The sequence below is a fragment of the Echeneis naucrates genome, chromosome 20, assembly GCF_900963305.1.
Source record: "Echeneis naucrates chromosome 20, fEcheNa1.1, whole genome shotgun sequence".
In the NCBI taxonomy this organism is placed as follows: domain Eukaryota; kingdom Metazoa; phylum Chordata; class Actinopteri; order Carangiformes; family Echeneidae; genus Echeneis; species Echeneis naucrates.
Window position 1 is genome coordinate 4,737,931 of NC_042530.1, and position 15,903 is coordinate 4,753,833.

At 42.7% G+C, this 15,903-nt stretch overlaps 1 protein-coding gene across 3 annotated transcripts in view; it reads left to right on the forward strand.

The window, feature by feature from the left end:
• asap1b (ArfGAP with SH3 domain, ankyrin repeat and PH domain 1b) overlaps window positions 1-15,699 on the forward strand; it is a 47,464-nt gene extending 31,765 nt beyond the window's left edge. The window contains exons 14-28 of one of the 3 annotated variants that reach the window (XM_029528955.1): window positions 712-878; window positions 3,082-3,215; window positions 3,491-3,582; window positions 3,675-3,861; window positions 5,501-5,586; window positions 6,403-6,518; window positions 6,613-6,680; window positions 7,203-7,310; window positions 8,292-8,520; window positions 11,075-11,236; window positions 12,588-12,666; window positions 12,797-12,861; window positions 12,936-13,504; window positions 14,099-14,221; window positions 14,347-15,699. In XM_029528955.1, the coding sequence (XP_029384815.1) occupies window positions 712-878; window positions 3,082-3,215; window positions 3,491-3,582; window positions 3,675-3,861; window positions 5,501-5,586; window positions 6,403-6,518; window positions 6,613-6,680; window positions 7,203-7,310; window positions 8,292-8,520; window positions 11,075-11,236; window positions 12,588-12,666; window positions 12,797-12,861; window positions 12,936-13,504; window positions 14,099-14,221; window positions 14,347-14,421 (2,260 nt within the window). In that variant the 3' untranslated portion in view covers window positions 14,422-15,699. The remainder of the gene's footprint in view (window positions 1-711; window positions 879-3,081; window positions 3,216-3,490; window positions 3,583-3,674; window positions 3,862-5,500; window positions 5,587-6,402; window positions 6,519-6,612; window positions 6,681-7,202; window positions 7,311-8,291; window positions 8,521-11,074; window positions 11,237-12,587; window positions 12,667-12,796; window positions 12,862-12,935; window positions 13,505-14,098; window positions 14,222-14,346) is intronic. The other 2 variants (XM_029528957.1, XM_029528956.1) reach the window with 2 other exon arrangements.
• Window positions 15,700-15,903: the final 204 nt, after the last annotated feature.

The window sequence follows — 15,903 nt, forward strand, 5'->3', positions numbered from 1 at the left end:
CTGTCTTTGTGCTGCTTGATTCAGGGCTAGTTGAACACTCTGTACCTGGATGTACATGCTTTCCTCTGGGGTCTGGCTTCATTGCTCCTCACTGCCGGTTCTGTCACGCACCTCCAACTGCAGCTGCAGCAGCGCTGACTGCAGCGGCAGCACTGCTGTTCATGGGATTTTCCATGAAATATTTAGTATTCCATAGGGCTTGCTCCCCCTCATTTAGGTTGGCAGCATATTATAATACATATTACTGAACTGTTTCAGCACAGCAGCTGCACACCGACTCATCTATGGAATACAATATCATATTTTATCATGCAAACAGATAAACAGAAAATCTTACACAGGCCAATGTGCCCACTCTCTGTCTGGCCTGTGTCTCTACAGAAGAGTTGAGAGGCATTGACAGAGGAAATGCTGACGTTGGGCTCATAAAGCCCACTTTGCGCGTGTGTGTGTGTGTGTGTGTGTGTAGGTGTGAGTGCGGGCCTACTCAGTAGGTGAAGTGTAGGAGTGAATTGTGCTGTGTACTACGCTGCAGGAAGGAACGTTTGAAAGTTAGCTGGAGTCCTTCCTGTTTCCACTTGGCCAAAGATCCATTAATGTTCATGTATAATGTTGTTCGCAACTTCTGAGTTCAGATTTATATCTAACTTTCTTGACTTTAATCAAGTTTAAATACTTTTGACATGTCTCCCCCCCCCCCTCCCCTCGCAGCTGGATCTCAGTGCTGACCAACAGTAAGGAGGAGGCGTTGAACATGGCGTTCCGTGGGGAGCAGAGCAGCGCAGGTGAGGACGGTTTAGAGGATCTCACCAAAGCCATCATAGAAGACGTGCTGCGCATGCCAGGCAACGAAGTCTGCTGCGACTGCGGAGCCGCAGGTGTGTACCGCTGCTGTTTTTGTTTCAGGAATGGCCTTTTATCGTATACACATCCTCTTCCTGTTTTATGCTTAGTCAACCCTCACCTTCTGGTGGGAAAATATACACACCCTCGCATCAGCATTTTTCAGATTTAGCTGTATGCGAATGTTTTATTTAAATCCAGCCAACTGTCCTGATTCCAGTGCAGCATCTTGGCCACCTTGAACACAACGTCCTTCAGTCAGACGGTAGCTGAACAAGCTGCACTGCAAAGTCCCCCAGTATTCTTCAGTGTGTGTATGTGTGCTGGTGTTGTTAGCATTCAGAGCACTACCCGATCCTGCCTGGTCCTCCCCCACACTGGGAAGCAGAGACTCAGCACTCAGGAGTGGCATAGACATTCAGGCCCTCTGACATTTAACACACACACATTCTCCTCTGTCAACACAAACACACACAGCAGCTCGGACCAACAGGAGGACTTTATGCTCTGAGGGGCAAAAAAACATTTCTTCGCTTTGAGAAACAACATCATTACATCACATTGTTACATAAGTCACACACGCTTCAGCGACCCCCTGAAATGTGTAGAAGGCAGGGAGGTAATTTGTCATGTCTATATTCTCTTGGTGCAGGATGCATGGTTTCAGTAGTGCCGCAACCAGATGTAGGTTTGGTTATTGCTGTTTCATACTATTAAATCACAGCTGATTTTGTGTCTCTTTTCTCCACGCCTGTTAAAGGGTCATAATGACTTTGAAAGGTCGCGTCTTTGTTCCCTGTGGTCTGAGCAGAAAGAGGACGACTCCATCTCATTTAATATTCTCCCAGGGTCTCTCTGTATGACACACAGCTTTGCAGCATTAGTGTTAAACAGCTATAGAGGTCACTGCGCACACACTCATCATGCTTAACATGCACTTGGTGACCTACCACCAGCTCACATCTGTTCATTGTGTTGTGTGGGTGTTTGTGTACATGCCCGCCTGCTTGCAGTCTGTGTTTCTGTTTATGACTCATTGCTTTTTTGTTGTCGTTGTTTTTTTCCCCCCCACTGCTGGCCTCTGACATCCCCACCAACCTCTGCCTGGTGTTAATATGTCAGATGCGGACACAGCGGCGTCACTCGTCTTGCAGTATCACAGATTTCACAACCAACATTGCTGAGTTGTACGTTTGAGCCTCACTTTAATCTCCCAGATTGCATCAGAGCACACACATTGGACGGTGATGCTGGTCAGCCCAGAGGTCAGAGGCTGGGGGGGGGGGTGCTGCGCGGCGCCCCTGCTGGTAGTTTGATTGACTGTAGGTTACGCAATGGACTTTAACTGCTTCCCATTGTACAATGTGACTGTGGTCACCATTTGTGCCCTCGACAGCCTTCCATTGTTTATTGTTGATTTGCAAATAAAAGCAAATGAATGTTGTCCCATCAACTCGTGGTATTGAAACACAAGTTCACAAGACGTTACCTCTGCATTCAACCCCAAATTTGTCTCCGTTAGCTAGAAGTGACAAATATGATAGCCAGTCATTATCAATCAAGATGGCAGTTTGATGAAGTAGTTACCATTGTTGGATCACAGCTAGGGAAGTCTGAGTTCCAACCAGAGGAGTCTGCATGTTTTTCCAGAGCTCTAGTTTCCTCCCACAGTCCACAGACGCTGGTAGATAGGATAGACTTGTTTGTCTCCCCCCCGGGTTTAACGTTCAAATAAACAGGTTGTGCTGTTAAGTAAGCGTTTGTTTATGTGTCAAATGTATTTTTCTTTTTCACAGAGAAAGTGTTAAGTCACATAAAGACATTCAGGGCGCAGTTTTGAAGCAGAAACAACATTAAACATTAAGATCTGTGGTTTTTATGTCATTCTCCTGCCAAGTGTCACCATTCTTTCCCTGAGAAAACTGCACACACAACTGAACACAATGCAGCCACACTAAATCTATTTTCACTAAAAAAACATGACTGATGCTTTTAGTGTTGGATTGTCTCCTGCTTTTTGTTCTGCAAATACTATCTTTGTGGCATTTATTGCCTTTGCTGACAATTCCCTGGAAAGCATTCAGAGCTGCTAGGTTTCAGTAATACCTGGTGGCTCTTAAATCAAAACCAGTCTCAACTTTGAGACCCACATCCCCACCAGATTTTTATCTTTACTATTACACAGTCTGTTGTATATACTGGAGGCAGTTGGCTAATATATACTGTCTGTGTTTGCAGACCCTAAGTGGCTTTCCACCAACTTGGGGATCCTTACCTGCATCGAGTGCTCTGGCATCCACCGAGAGATGGGGGTCCACATCTCACGTATCCAGTCCATGGAGCTGGACAAGCTGGGAACCTCAGAACTCTTGGTGAGTCACGCAAACGGTCTGTAGAGTGAATAAATAAACTTTTATTTCAGAGGCAGCACTCCACACCCTCTACTATTTTCATCTCTAGTGAAATATTAGAATTAATCAAAGAGTAGTGGAAACACAGGATAGTGCAGAATTTGATCCGTAAAAGCAACACGGTTTGATATTCCCTAAGCCAATGTGCTCATCTGTCTTGGAGAGCAGGGAAAGGCTCCTCTGCTTTTTCACAGTGCTGTGATCTGATGACTGACTTTTCCCTCTTTCTCCCCCAGCTGGCCAAGAATGTAGGGAACAGTAGTTTCAATGAGATCATGGAGGGAAACCTCCCATCCCCTTCACCAAAGCCCACTCCCTCTAGTGACATGTAAGTACACTCTGAATTTTATATTCAGAGGCTTTACTGAAATCCTTCTTTCTTAAAAGGCACTTTGAAAACACAAAACATTGTTCCCACAGGACGGTGAGGAAGGAGTTTATCAATGCTAAGTATGTGGACCACAAGTATGCGAGGAAGACATGCACATCTGCGGCAGCTAAAATGATTGAGCTGTTTGAGGCGGTCCAGTCCAGGGACCTGCTGGCCCTCATCCAGGTCTACGCAGAGGGGGTGGAGCTTATGGAACCACTTCCAGAAACGGGGCCGGTGAGTCTGACCTTTGAAGCAGGGAATTGGTATTTGGCCTGTATTTTTCCTAATCAGTAATAATCACAGCTAATTCTGTATCAGATCATCTGGTTGGTTTCTCAGCTTGATGCAGGGAAGAGTGTGCAACATTGCCCTTTACAATCAGTTGAAATACTTAGAAGGTTGTGACTCCTGCTGTTTTGTGTCAAGGTTTTGAGATCACAGGCCAGACAGAGAATTTGAGGTAGCAAATTAAAATTTAATAGTTTATCAAGGACAAACAGTTACAGTTTTCATAAGAAATAGCCTCGTTGAAAATGGTGTACATCATCCATACGAGTTGGTAGTTTTTCAAATGTGCATTATCAAATTAGAGCCACGAGTCCAAACTATCTTCATGCTGTGATAGCACTTGAGGCCATTGCAAGTGTGTTTTCTGTTTTTTGCTGGTTGGATGAACTAGTCCTTGAAATATTTCTCAGAGAGCCTTGAAAAGGATGATACTAATTATTCACATTCTTGGTAACGTCTGAATTCTTGGCTACATGTCAACCTCCGCCTCATAACCTCCACATGCATGGCTACAGAATAATTCTGCTACTCTCAGTGATCCCATTCTCAGACCCAAAGCCAGGAAAACTCCTACCCACAGCTTGTACACATGCAGTGGTTCATCCTCATGTGAGGTTTATTCCCAGCCACCAATGCTGACACATTTCTGCCCGTTGGTGAATTATTTGGTGGCCAGATATGGGCGTAACAGTTGGAAAATTTTGAGTCACCCCGATCATTTCGCCAGCAGGTGGTGAAATCCAGTAACCTCCACCACATTGTTGGGCATCGTCTCTGTTGACTCCATATTTACTTAAGTGACGGCATCTATGGCGGTTCAATACATGTCTGTTTTTTATTCTGTGGTTCAGTCTGTTTTCCCTTTGTTTCCTTGGCTGTTGCACCACTGCTTTAGGCATAAATGAAAGTAAAATAACAGGCAGTAGATGGTGAAGATACCGTAGCGTAAACAACATGGGTGGTCAGACTTAATCTGACATAAATGGGTCGATGGTTTTCTAACAGACATGGTTCTTCTCTAATGAAAAATTAAGTGTACAATGCTGCAGCAGAATAAAAGAAGGTATCATTTGGTGACAGCGGGAGCTGCTGCTGCTGTAGCTGCTGTCTGCGCTATGAAGTCTGACTCACCGATATCTAATCTGCTTTTGTCAGTACATCTGAATGGCTGCAGACAGCAGAATGACATCCCGCTCCCTCACTGAACATCAACACAGATAGCCAGATGAGAATGTAGGACTGAATTCAGCTCATACTTTTCTCTCTGTAGATGCCAAGATGGTACCAAATATAAAGCACATGTAACGTTAACTTCCATATATGTAATCCTTTATCTCCATCTTTCAAATTGAATCACCAGAAATAATGTCTACATCAGACTTTAAAACACCAAATCACCTGAAGTAAAATGTAAAAATGTGCAGATGACAGTTTTTAGGCCGTAGAAATATTATTTTTAGGAGCCATTTTGTTTACTGCAGCTTGCTTAAATGCTGAAAGAGACACAGAGAGGGAGAGCATACAGAATGGATGCTGCCCAAGATTGTCTCACCGTGTCTTTGCTGTGTTTGATGGCCCCCTGCAGGAAGTCGGAGAGACAGCACTGCACTACTCTGTACGGACTGCTGACCAGACCTCGCTGCATTTGGTGGACTTCCTTGTGCAGAACAGGTAAATTTTTCTGAGTCATTGCATGAGATGTTTAAAATAGTATTTCAAGTATTGAGAGGCGCACTAGTTTTGGCTTTTCAAGGCAAGATAACAGCAGTCAAAAGGCCTTCGAGCGCACCAGAGGTTTACAGCTGAATTATGTAGGAAACACAATTCAGTGGAGAAAACATAGTATTAATATGATCTGTCTGTCTGCTGTGAGTCGTCCTTGTTCTGTGCTCCAGTCTGTGATAAAGCAGTGGAAGTGCAGGGGAAAGCTTAGTGCTGCACAGCTCAGCTCAGCTCAGATTCCCACAAGGCAAACAGAAATGGGTCAAGCACTTGTTCTCTGCCTTAATTTATTCCTCTCTTTTCAATTGTTTACCCACCACTGCTCCTACTGCACCAGCCTCCACACAGAAGAAGTGGGACCCTCTCATTAATTAATAGCTGTGCTTACATGGTGTCATGCTTCACCCTCATTATTTAAAGTATTTCTCGGGGAGCTGCAGAAGATCTAAAAGGGATCAATTACCTGCTTTAACTGTGTTGTGAGAAGTTGGTTTTTGTCCAGACTGTTTTGTTTTTTAAAGCATACTTGCCGTGCATTACTTTTTTGGTTATCTATCTTAGTTTTAATCTGATTTAGGTTTAATGGAAAACACCAATCTATGCTGTTTCCAACCATTTTCTCTGATGCTAAGACACAAAGTAGAGGGTAATAAATAACACATTAACCTGAAGCCAGGGACTGTGGAAAACACCCCCAGGCTTGTGACCTGTGTCCTGTCTAGATGTGTTTATACATATAGATGTGTGTGTTTTTTTTTCTCCCAGTGGTAACCTGGATAAGCAGACTGAATGGGGGAACACCGCCTTGCATTACTGCTGCATGTACGAGAAGCCCGAGTGCCTCAAGTTACTCCTGAGGGGCAAGCCGGCCACTGACATCAGTGAGTCACTTGTCGAGGTTCATCCTCTCGTTAATGTCGCGTGTGCGCACACGCATCAGATCCTAACTGTTGATTATCCGTCCGCTCCCTTTAGCCAATCAGAATGGAGAGACGGCGCTGGATGTTGCCAGGCGACTGAGGAACACTCAGTGCGAGGAGGCAGTAAGTACGCGTCCATCCAGCTGGAGAGTCTGGTGGACATCACAGTGCCTTTAAAGGGTCTATAAAGATTTCACAATTTTTATTTATATATAAGAAAGAAAAGCACAATACAGGTCAAACGTGAGAATAAATTCAATAATAGGCTGTGATTGGCTGGACATGTGTTGACCAGCTATTGGCCAGATTATTCCCAACACTAGATGGCAGTCAAAGGTCTGACTTCAGCCTCAGGCAACAGCAACAACAGAGTGGAAATGATTGTTTGTTATTAACACTAATGTGAGCGTGCAGACAAAGAAAGCAACTTAAAAAACAGCAAATCTTTCATTTACCTGAGTGATTCAGTTGTTAGTTGTTGTTGTTAGTCATATCTAGAGAAGGATGACGGTTTTGTATTATTATTAAAACTGTTATTTCATTTGGGCATTTAGTTTGCCAATTTTACCACAAAAAAATAAAGCCCTAGATCGTTGCCACTTGAGTTTGCATGAGTTGTTTATCAAGAATGTTTCTGTGTCTCAGCTTGTTCAGGCTGCAGAGGGGAAATTCAACCCTCACATCCATGTGGAATATGAGTGGAGCCTCAGACTGGAGGAGATGGATGAGAGTGATGACGACCTGGATGATAAGGTTCGAACAGATCCTCTTTCTCTTGTTTGAACTTGAATAAACACACACTGGGGTACTGAAAAAAAAAAGTGAGATAGGATTATGCAGATAAAATCTGTTGCTCATTCGGTTTTTTGTTACATTTGTTGCGCAACATTTTTATGGATTATTTTCCAAATTAATTGGTAATAGTAAAATGTTTCTAGGATATAAATGAAGATACATTTCCCATAATTGAATACATAAGCAAATCAGGGCTTTTCCTTTATATATGTAGAAGCAGATGTCTTCTTCTCAGATTAGTTTCAGTTCACTGGAGATTAATGGAGCCAAGATATATGGTGCATAACGAGTTAAATGGTGCGGGTCAACAAACAATGCAAAAGAGTCAAAAGACTTAATTAGACATTGCTTGTAAATGCTTGTTTGAACTGCACACACAGTCTAAGAACATTCAGAGTCACCTTACAGTGTCAATTCTGCAAGCACTTCTTAAATTACAGTTTTGCACTGAATTCTTTTCATTTGTGTAGAAGAATAGATCACTGGCAAAATCAAGTATACTTATTTCATCTACTTAAAAACATGAAAGGATTCCAACCAGAAAAACTAGCACTTATAGTGAGGTAGCTTTGAAAATGGGCTAAAGTCTTTGGAGAGACTTTTTTTTCCTACATTCATGTTTCATATTTCATATTCCTGTACACAGATTCTGACTTCATGCTGAAATAGTGCTGAAGCCCTGGTTATATGCAGCCTTAATGTAAAAAAACTGGGTTCTTAACAGAGAGTGTAGATTTTCCTAAAGTCTGGAAAAAGGTGGAGGTCAGCATTTGCAATTTGCAGCATTGCACTTGTGGCGATATTACATTGTCTGACAGGTCCAGGTCGCTGTCACTAAAATGCAGTGTAGAGGTTAGATGGAGTCTTTAAACATTTTAAATCATGAGCCTGTCAGCACTCTAAAATCTGTGTGCTCACCTGTCACCTGTCCCTCTCCAGCCCAGTCCCATTAAGAAGGACCGCTCACCAAGACCTCAGAGCTTCTGCCACTCCTCCAGCCTCTCCCCCCACGATAAGCTCTCTCTGCCGGGCTTTATCAGCCAAAGGGACAAGCAGCAGCGTTTGTCGTACAGCGCCTTCACCAACCAGATGTACAGTGCATCCACTGACCTCACCTCCTCCCCCGTGGCCGACGGGCCGCCGCTGCCACCAAGGAACCAAGGCAAAGGTCAGAACAGCCTGCTCCAAGCACCTTCAAACCTGCATCCATTTTCAGACAACACTCATTGTTTTCAGTTATTCTCCTGCCAGTGAAGACGACAGGCAGTGAATACAGGAGATCATGTTCTGCTATCTCTTGTGCAAATGTCAGCCTGTAATGCAAATGGTCTGAAGGTTGTCTGGATGCTTTACTGTGTCTGATCACTGTAGAGACAACTCACCTGTGAAACTGACTATATTCTGTTTGTTAATGTTTAATTATATGCAGGGCAGGATTAGCTACAGAGGAAATCCCTTTTCTGGAAAGTTTCTTCTATGCTTTGTCAGCCAATCAACACACACGCACATTCAAACACACATACACCCTGCCGTGGTATGCAATTTGTCAACACAGAGATCAGAGGGCGGGAAGCAGGTGTCATTAAGATTGCTTATGTAGTAAACCTTCAGGAAATCACGGCTGAAGGAGAGGGCAGGGTGGCGATGGTTAGTAAGGCGTGTGAAATGAAGTTACACACTTCATCACTGGCCTAGACACAACATACACACACAGTATACTGTGAGTGTGCTGTCTCTGCAGTATTACAATTAAAAACAACACTCCTCCCTCGTAAGGGGAGTTAAAACACTGACATTCACAGCTTCAGTCAGTGGTTTAAAACATTGCAAGAGCTTAAACCACACAACATCCATCCAAATGAGTCATTTAATCCATTATTCTGCATTAAAATCTTATTTTTCTCCAAACAAGAGGAGCAAAATTTCACCTCTTTCCAGTGCTTCATTTGCCTTTTGAGTTCCTCTTAATGGCACGTATGCAGTTTTCAGTAATAGTGGCAGATTTACAACTTGAAAGTTGGTGATAATTTTTGAACCAATGACTTCTTAATTTTACTTCTAATATGTAAACAAAAGTTTAAAAGTTGCTGGCAACTTTTCATCAGCTGGAAATGATTTTAGCAGCTATTGGATGCAAGTTAATTACCACTGACTGTCTAACTGACTGACTAACCCTTCTAGCAGATTTGCCTTAAAATGAAAATGCCTTAATAATCCAAAATGTCAAGTATAATAATCTCTTCAGGCCCATAATCGAAAATCAGACAAACAAATTCCAGTTTTTGGAGCTTTAAATGTCAAACAGTGAGTTAAAAGCTGAACTATCGCTATCCGAAACTCCTGCTACACTGGTGTGACACAAGTAGGGTTGTTGTTTTTATATAACGCAACACAAAATAGCATAGTTAGCTGATGGCATGCTCCTTAGCTCCACTCGGCTCGGCTGCCACTGTTGGTATTAAAATAGATAGCCTTTAATGCAAATATTTGTAGATTAAAAACATACAGACGAGCTGTTAAATCCATTTATTCACGGTTGTGCTCCGTTTTCAGCTGTAATAAGGCCCCTCCAAACTGCACTGATGCTGCTGTCAGAGCACCTACTGTATATAAACTGGGCTTCAAACAGACATTAACAATTATTCATCTCAGGAGTAAAAGTTTTATTGAGCTTTATTTTAATGCTTTTAAATCATGAAAATAGCACTGGAAACAAGTGAAGCCCTCCTGATTGATAGGTCCAAAAAAGCCCTAATAAGAGGTTAAATGACATACATACAAGCAGATTAACATGCAAAGTCTTCAGATGCTCCTGATCAGCAGCGCTCTGCGCCCTGTCAGCGGGTGCTGAAGACATCGGCCCCCCGGGGCCAGCTTCGTGCCGTTTTCTCCTCTTTTTTGCTTGGCTTGATAAGATTTCATCTTGTTATTTTATAGTGTGTGGGAGCAGCTCTTTTTAAGACTGACATACTGTAGATTCTCTCCCACACTCCTCATCTCGCTCTCTTTTCTTTCTCTTTTTTGTTTCTCTATTCTTTCAGCTCCACACTTGGCATTCCTTGGCTCTCATTCGCACTACGCCACACTGGCTGGCACCCGACCATACATCAGTGAATATCCTGTTTTTACGTTCTCCCCCTGTCTCGGCTGTGTGCCCCAAATACAGTTATGGCTACAGTTGTTTCTTCCTTTACAGCTCTTATTGAAGGGCGGTGGTGAATTTTTTAAAATGAACAATGGGACCATGTAGGCAAGCTATGTTTCCAGATAATTATTTATTGCCTACATGATTTGTTAAATCTTTCAACGATCATGTCCCGCCGTCCTTGAGCTGTAAATTTTTGCCACAGCTGATTCCTCTCTGGCTGAGCTTTCTATTAGCTGCCCTCACCTTACTTTTATTTTCTGACCAGTGAGTGCTTTGGTGTCCCAATACAGACAGAAAGGCATCTACATAAAACATGCACAGACCGGAAATCATCTCTTTTTAGCATTTTGGATCCCCATCCAGACGTTTGTTCTCATTGTTCTGCATTTTTTTCAGTCATTCATCCTGACAAACTCATTCCAGACACAGCCTCTTCTGTATTTTCAGCTCCTCTCCTCTCCTCTACATACTTCACCTTTCTCTCCTCTTCTTTTCCGTCTCTGGGTTTTTGGGGATAAACAGAATGACTTTGGGGGCCTCATCACCTCATGTGTTTTGTGTATCGCTCCTCCAGCTCCTCCCCCATCTGGCCCTCCTTCTACACTCACACCAGGAGGCAGCTCCACCCTGTCCAAGAAGAGGCCTCCGCCCCCACCTCCTGGACACAAACGCACCCTGTCTGACCCACCCAGCCCGCTCTCTCACAGTCCACACAGTAAAGGGGGCTTGACTGGGGGTGAGACGCAAGCACTCGTATTAGAGCTGGCTGAAGCCTGGAGCAAAAGTATCATGATCATCCTGAGATCCAGGAGTACATTAACAGTTCTGCACTAAAAGACATGTTTAGAAATGAAATCGTCTTAACTCAGGCTGCACTTGCTGGGTTTTTCCAGAGCTTTCACCATTCTCCACCCATATACAACATTTTCTCACATGGAGATTACTTAACCAACCCCAATCAGCAGTGAAGGGTGGGAGATGTTGTCGAAAGCTCCAGAAAGGCGCCTCTAAGTGGACTTTGAGTCAAATGAATCAACTGGAGGTGTTTCAGATTTTCACAAAGTCAGCAAATTCCCAAAACACCAAAACCAGCAACAGCATAGTCCTTTTATCAAAGTCCATTAGAGTCTCCTGAAGACATAAATCGGCTCATAAATATATAGTTTCCTTTAAAAGGAAGTCCTTTTATTTTCCCTTATTTTAGGCAAATAAAAGGACAGTGACGGGTTTATGTAAACTACAATGCTGATGTTCATGGTAATAAGGGAATATGAAACACAGAAGGGTTTGGGTAAACGTAATATTTGTTATTGTTGGTTTTGGTCTTTTCATGGGATTTGGTGACAGAAGCTAAAGGTAGAATATCGCCAGCCTTCAGGATGATTTTGTCATAGCATTAAATTTTATTAAATTCGAATGCACAAATGTTTAAAGAAATAAGTTTGGATTCTTAATGGATTAGAGGATTTAGTGATCCAGAACACATCTGGGGCCAACAGTTTGTTCAATGGTAATCTGAGTTTTGGATAAAAGTAAAAGAGAAAACAGCTTCTGTTATCTGGTAGTATTTAGTATTTTCTTATGTGCATTAAATTTAAATTTAAATGTAAGTCTTCATGAAGTTTAAAGAGACTGTTTATACAATTAACTAATATACATTTAAACTGTTTGTGGAGACAGTAATGGTCCATCTAAAGGTTAATTAGGAAAATCTGAAAAACTGAATCATCAGGAAATGAAATCCAATGCACCCGAGTTGCTATACTTTTTTCCCGTATGTTTATAGTAAGAATATTTTTTACTGTTATTTCACTTGTTATTGTTTGTTCTCTGTGGTTTTTGTGTCACACATACTGTAACACCAAACCACTAGCTAAATGATGACATGATTGCACGGCCTCAGAATCCAAACACCATGAGCTCATGGAAAGCTCAGCCAGAAGACGCCTCCCTCATTGATTTTTGCTTTTTTAATCATCACAGCATGTTAATTTATTTCCACATTTTATATCAAATTTAAGCCCCTGGTGAACTCTCTGTTGTCGTGTGGATTAATTTGTTTGTCATCATTAATGTTGATATTTTAGGAAGTGACTCCACACCACCCCCTGTCAGCAAGATGTCTCCTGTTTCGAACAAGTTTGAAGGCATTCCTCAGCAGCAAAGGTAGAAGATACAAAGACCACTGTGAAAGCTTAAATGGGCTGACAAAATGGCTGCTCTAATAACACGCATTCAAGCTTTCGTGGTGCAAAAAACTTATTTTATTATGTTTTCATTTAAAATCTCTTCCCAGCACTACATCTAGCAACACAAAGTCAACACTTGGTCCAAGGGTTCTTCCCAAACTACCTCAAAAAGGTAACATTTTTGTCCAGTTTTGACGTAAAGCTTTTAAAATGAAGTGGTTGAGTAACTATACTCTGTTTCCCCAGTGGCATTGCGAAAAATTGACACCATACACCACCCGTCTATGGATAAGCCCAGCCTTCCTCCAGAGGTCTTCCAGAAGTCCCCGCCAGCAAGCGACACCCCACAGAAGGCTCCTTTGGCGGAGAGGCCTCAGCTAGTAGACCTGCCCCCCAAACCACAGCCGTCTGAACTCCCTCCTAAACCTGGAGAACTCCCTCCGAAGCCACAGCTCTCTGACCTCCCCCCTAAACCTCAGCTGGGAGACCTCCCTCCCAAACCCCAGCTCAAAGACCTCCCTCCTAAGCCTCACCTCGCAGACATCCCCCCCAAACCTGGAACAGCCGAGTCGGCTCCCCGGCCTCCTCCTGGAGAGACGACAAGGCCTCAAACACAACCCCCACCTCCGCCTCAAGTTCAGCCTCAGCCTCAGCCACAGCCTCAGCCACAGCCTCAGCCTCAGCCTCAAGACTCACCATCACCCAATCAGCAGGCAAATATAGCGACCCCCTCCCACCAACCTGCCGAAGACACCAATGGGACTCCAGCAGGAACCGCAGAGACACCGGTGCCCTTGCCGAGGAAGATCAACACGGTACGAACACACCCGCTCCAAAACCTCCTCAGCTGCCTTCTGTTTTATTGTATTTATGGGATTTATTGTATTTATGCATCAGGAAGACTTTTATTTTCCTGCACTCTTTAGGTTGATTGAATCCAAAGACAATGAATATGAGCTTTTTAACGTTGGGTTCATGGTATGAGCTCTGCATTTCATCCCTCTGCTGCGTTAGATGGTTGATATTTTTGCTAATGGTGTCCTGTGCAGTTGTATCATCCTCATTCCCCACAGACTGTATTCAGTTGCTTTTCAATTGTATTTTTCACATTTTCTCAGTCAAGAAACACCAGAAACTGTTGCCTGCTCAGAAACTCTTGGGTCACCTTGAGGCTCAAAGGGGTATTCTACTGTCAGGGTATTTGAACATGTTGAACTGCCTCTTTGTTTTGTTTTTTATAGGTTAATTCATGAAATTTGTCGGGGCCTTCTTATCCTGGTCTTTCATTTCCACTTAGTTTTTAACACTTCTTGTTGCTCAGTGCTGCATTTAGAAATGGATATTTCTGGTGGGATTAGAAGAGATATGAAAGTTAGTTTGGCGTTATAACAGTCGATCTGTGTATCCAGGGGAAGAGCAAAGCCCGTCGGGTGAAGACGATCTACGACTGCCAGGCTGACAATGATGATGAGCTGACGTTTGTTGAAGGAGAAGTGATCATAGTTACAGGAGAGGAGGACCAGGAGTGGTGGGTGAGTCCAGCGTCACTGCTTACACTCTTTTCCCTCCAGCACTATTTGTTCCTTTAGAAAAACCCCACTCAATTCCACATTACAGTCTTTTTCTTACATGCTGTCTTCACCGATTTTACTTCCAGATCGGGCACATTGAGGGAAACCCAGAAAGAAAAGGAGTGTTCCCCATGTCTTTTGTGCACATCCTGAGTGACTGACAGCCAGAAAGACTTGCACTACACCTTTCCCAAGACTGGGAGCTCCTGTAAATAGCTATCATAACACCTCTTGTCACATGACAAGTGTCCTAAAGGAAAAAAAAATGAAGAAACCCAAGAAGGATCGTCTAACCATGGATATCTCATCCATGCTGTACAAAGAATGTGTGTATTCTTCCTCTACCAGTATTATCTTAACCCTATAGCACGGCTGCGACAAAGCCACTCTCAGAACCCTAGCACTTACCTTAAAGTCTATGTTTATGCTGTTACTGTGTATATATGTATGTAAATATATATATTTGTGTGTGAGTGTATATACATGTTTTATTGTACAAAACATGTACCATTGCTCTCTACCTGTCAGATTAAGCATCAGGGCGGTAGAGTTTGAATTTTATCTGCATTAATTTTACTGGCCCTCAAGTAATTATCAGCTTATATTTCTGGAAGAAGGACAAATAGGAAAAGGAATGTGAAATAGGTCATGTCCCTATTTGTGTCTTGCATCCCTGTTTACCACCATAATTGACTGAAGAGGCAGGAGTCTCCCACTGATCTTCCCAAGATGAAAAAAAAAAAAAAAGTCATTAAATGTACTCCTTGTTCTTGCTTGCTTTGTGTGTACACGTATTCTGGTTGTTTTACAGTATAGAAACCTGCTGCTACTGTGTGGTGGAATATCAAAGCCTGTGGTTCACTGTAGGTCACTAATTTACTCCTTGTTACACTGTTCACTGTGTGTATGCTCTGTGTGTGAACTCAACGCCATCTCCACAGTCCTTTGACCTTTTCTGTGCATGGTGTAACAATGACTGGAATTGAGTGGAGTGCTGCGTTCAAAGACGCTCACCTCAGGGTTTGAAGAGCCACTATTAATTAAGCAGGACTACACAAATGGTATCCTGTTGTTAAAGCCACTATTAATAAGTATGGGAAACTCAAGAGGACATTTTAGCAATAACTTGATTTATCTGACAGGCTACAAGTTTCACAACAACCTGTGTTCACAATTCAGTGTCTTGTAAAACCTCATGAGCTTGAAACTTTTTTTTTTTTTTAGTTTGTCACGTAATATCATTCCATGTTACTGGATTCAGTACATTTCCAGGTTTGCCTGTGAACTAGAGATGTCTTTTAGATAAAAGGGTGAACTTTGTAAAAGGCTCAAAAAGCTGATGTATTTTCACCCAGTCCTCACTGACTTGCAGTTCTTCCCATGTTAAGGAACAAACCCATCCCATTGTATCATTAAAAAGTGCTGTACTTCAACCCTCAGTCTGTCATTTCAAGCGTGTTTGTTCCTCCACTTGGAGTTTTAAGTGCATTTTTCTGAGCAGCTTACTGAACTTCTTGGACTTGAGACTTTACAGGTTGCTGAAATACAACTTAGGAGCTTGCACATTATGTATCATTTCAGACAAGTAATGCACTTTGTTACATCAAGTCAGGAATGCAAAAAGCCTTCAAGTGGTTAACTTT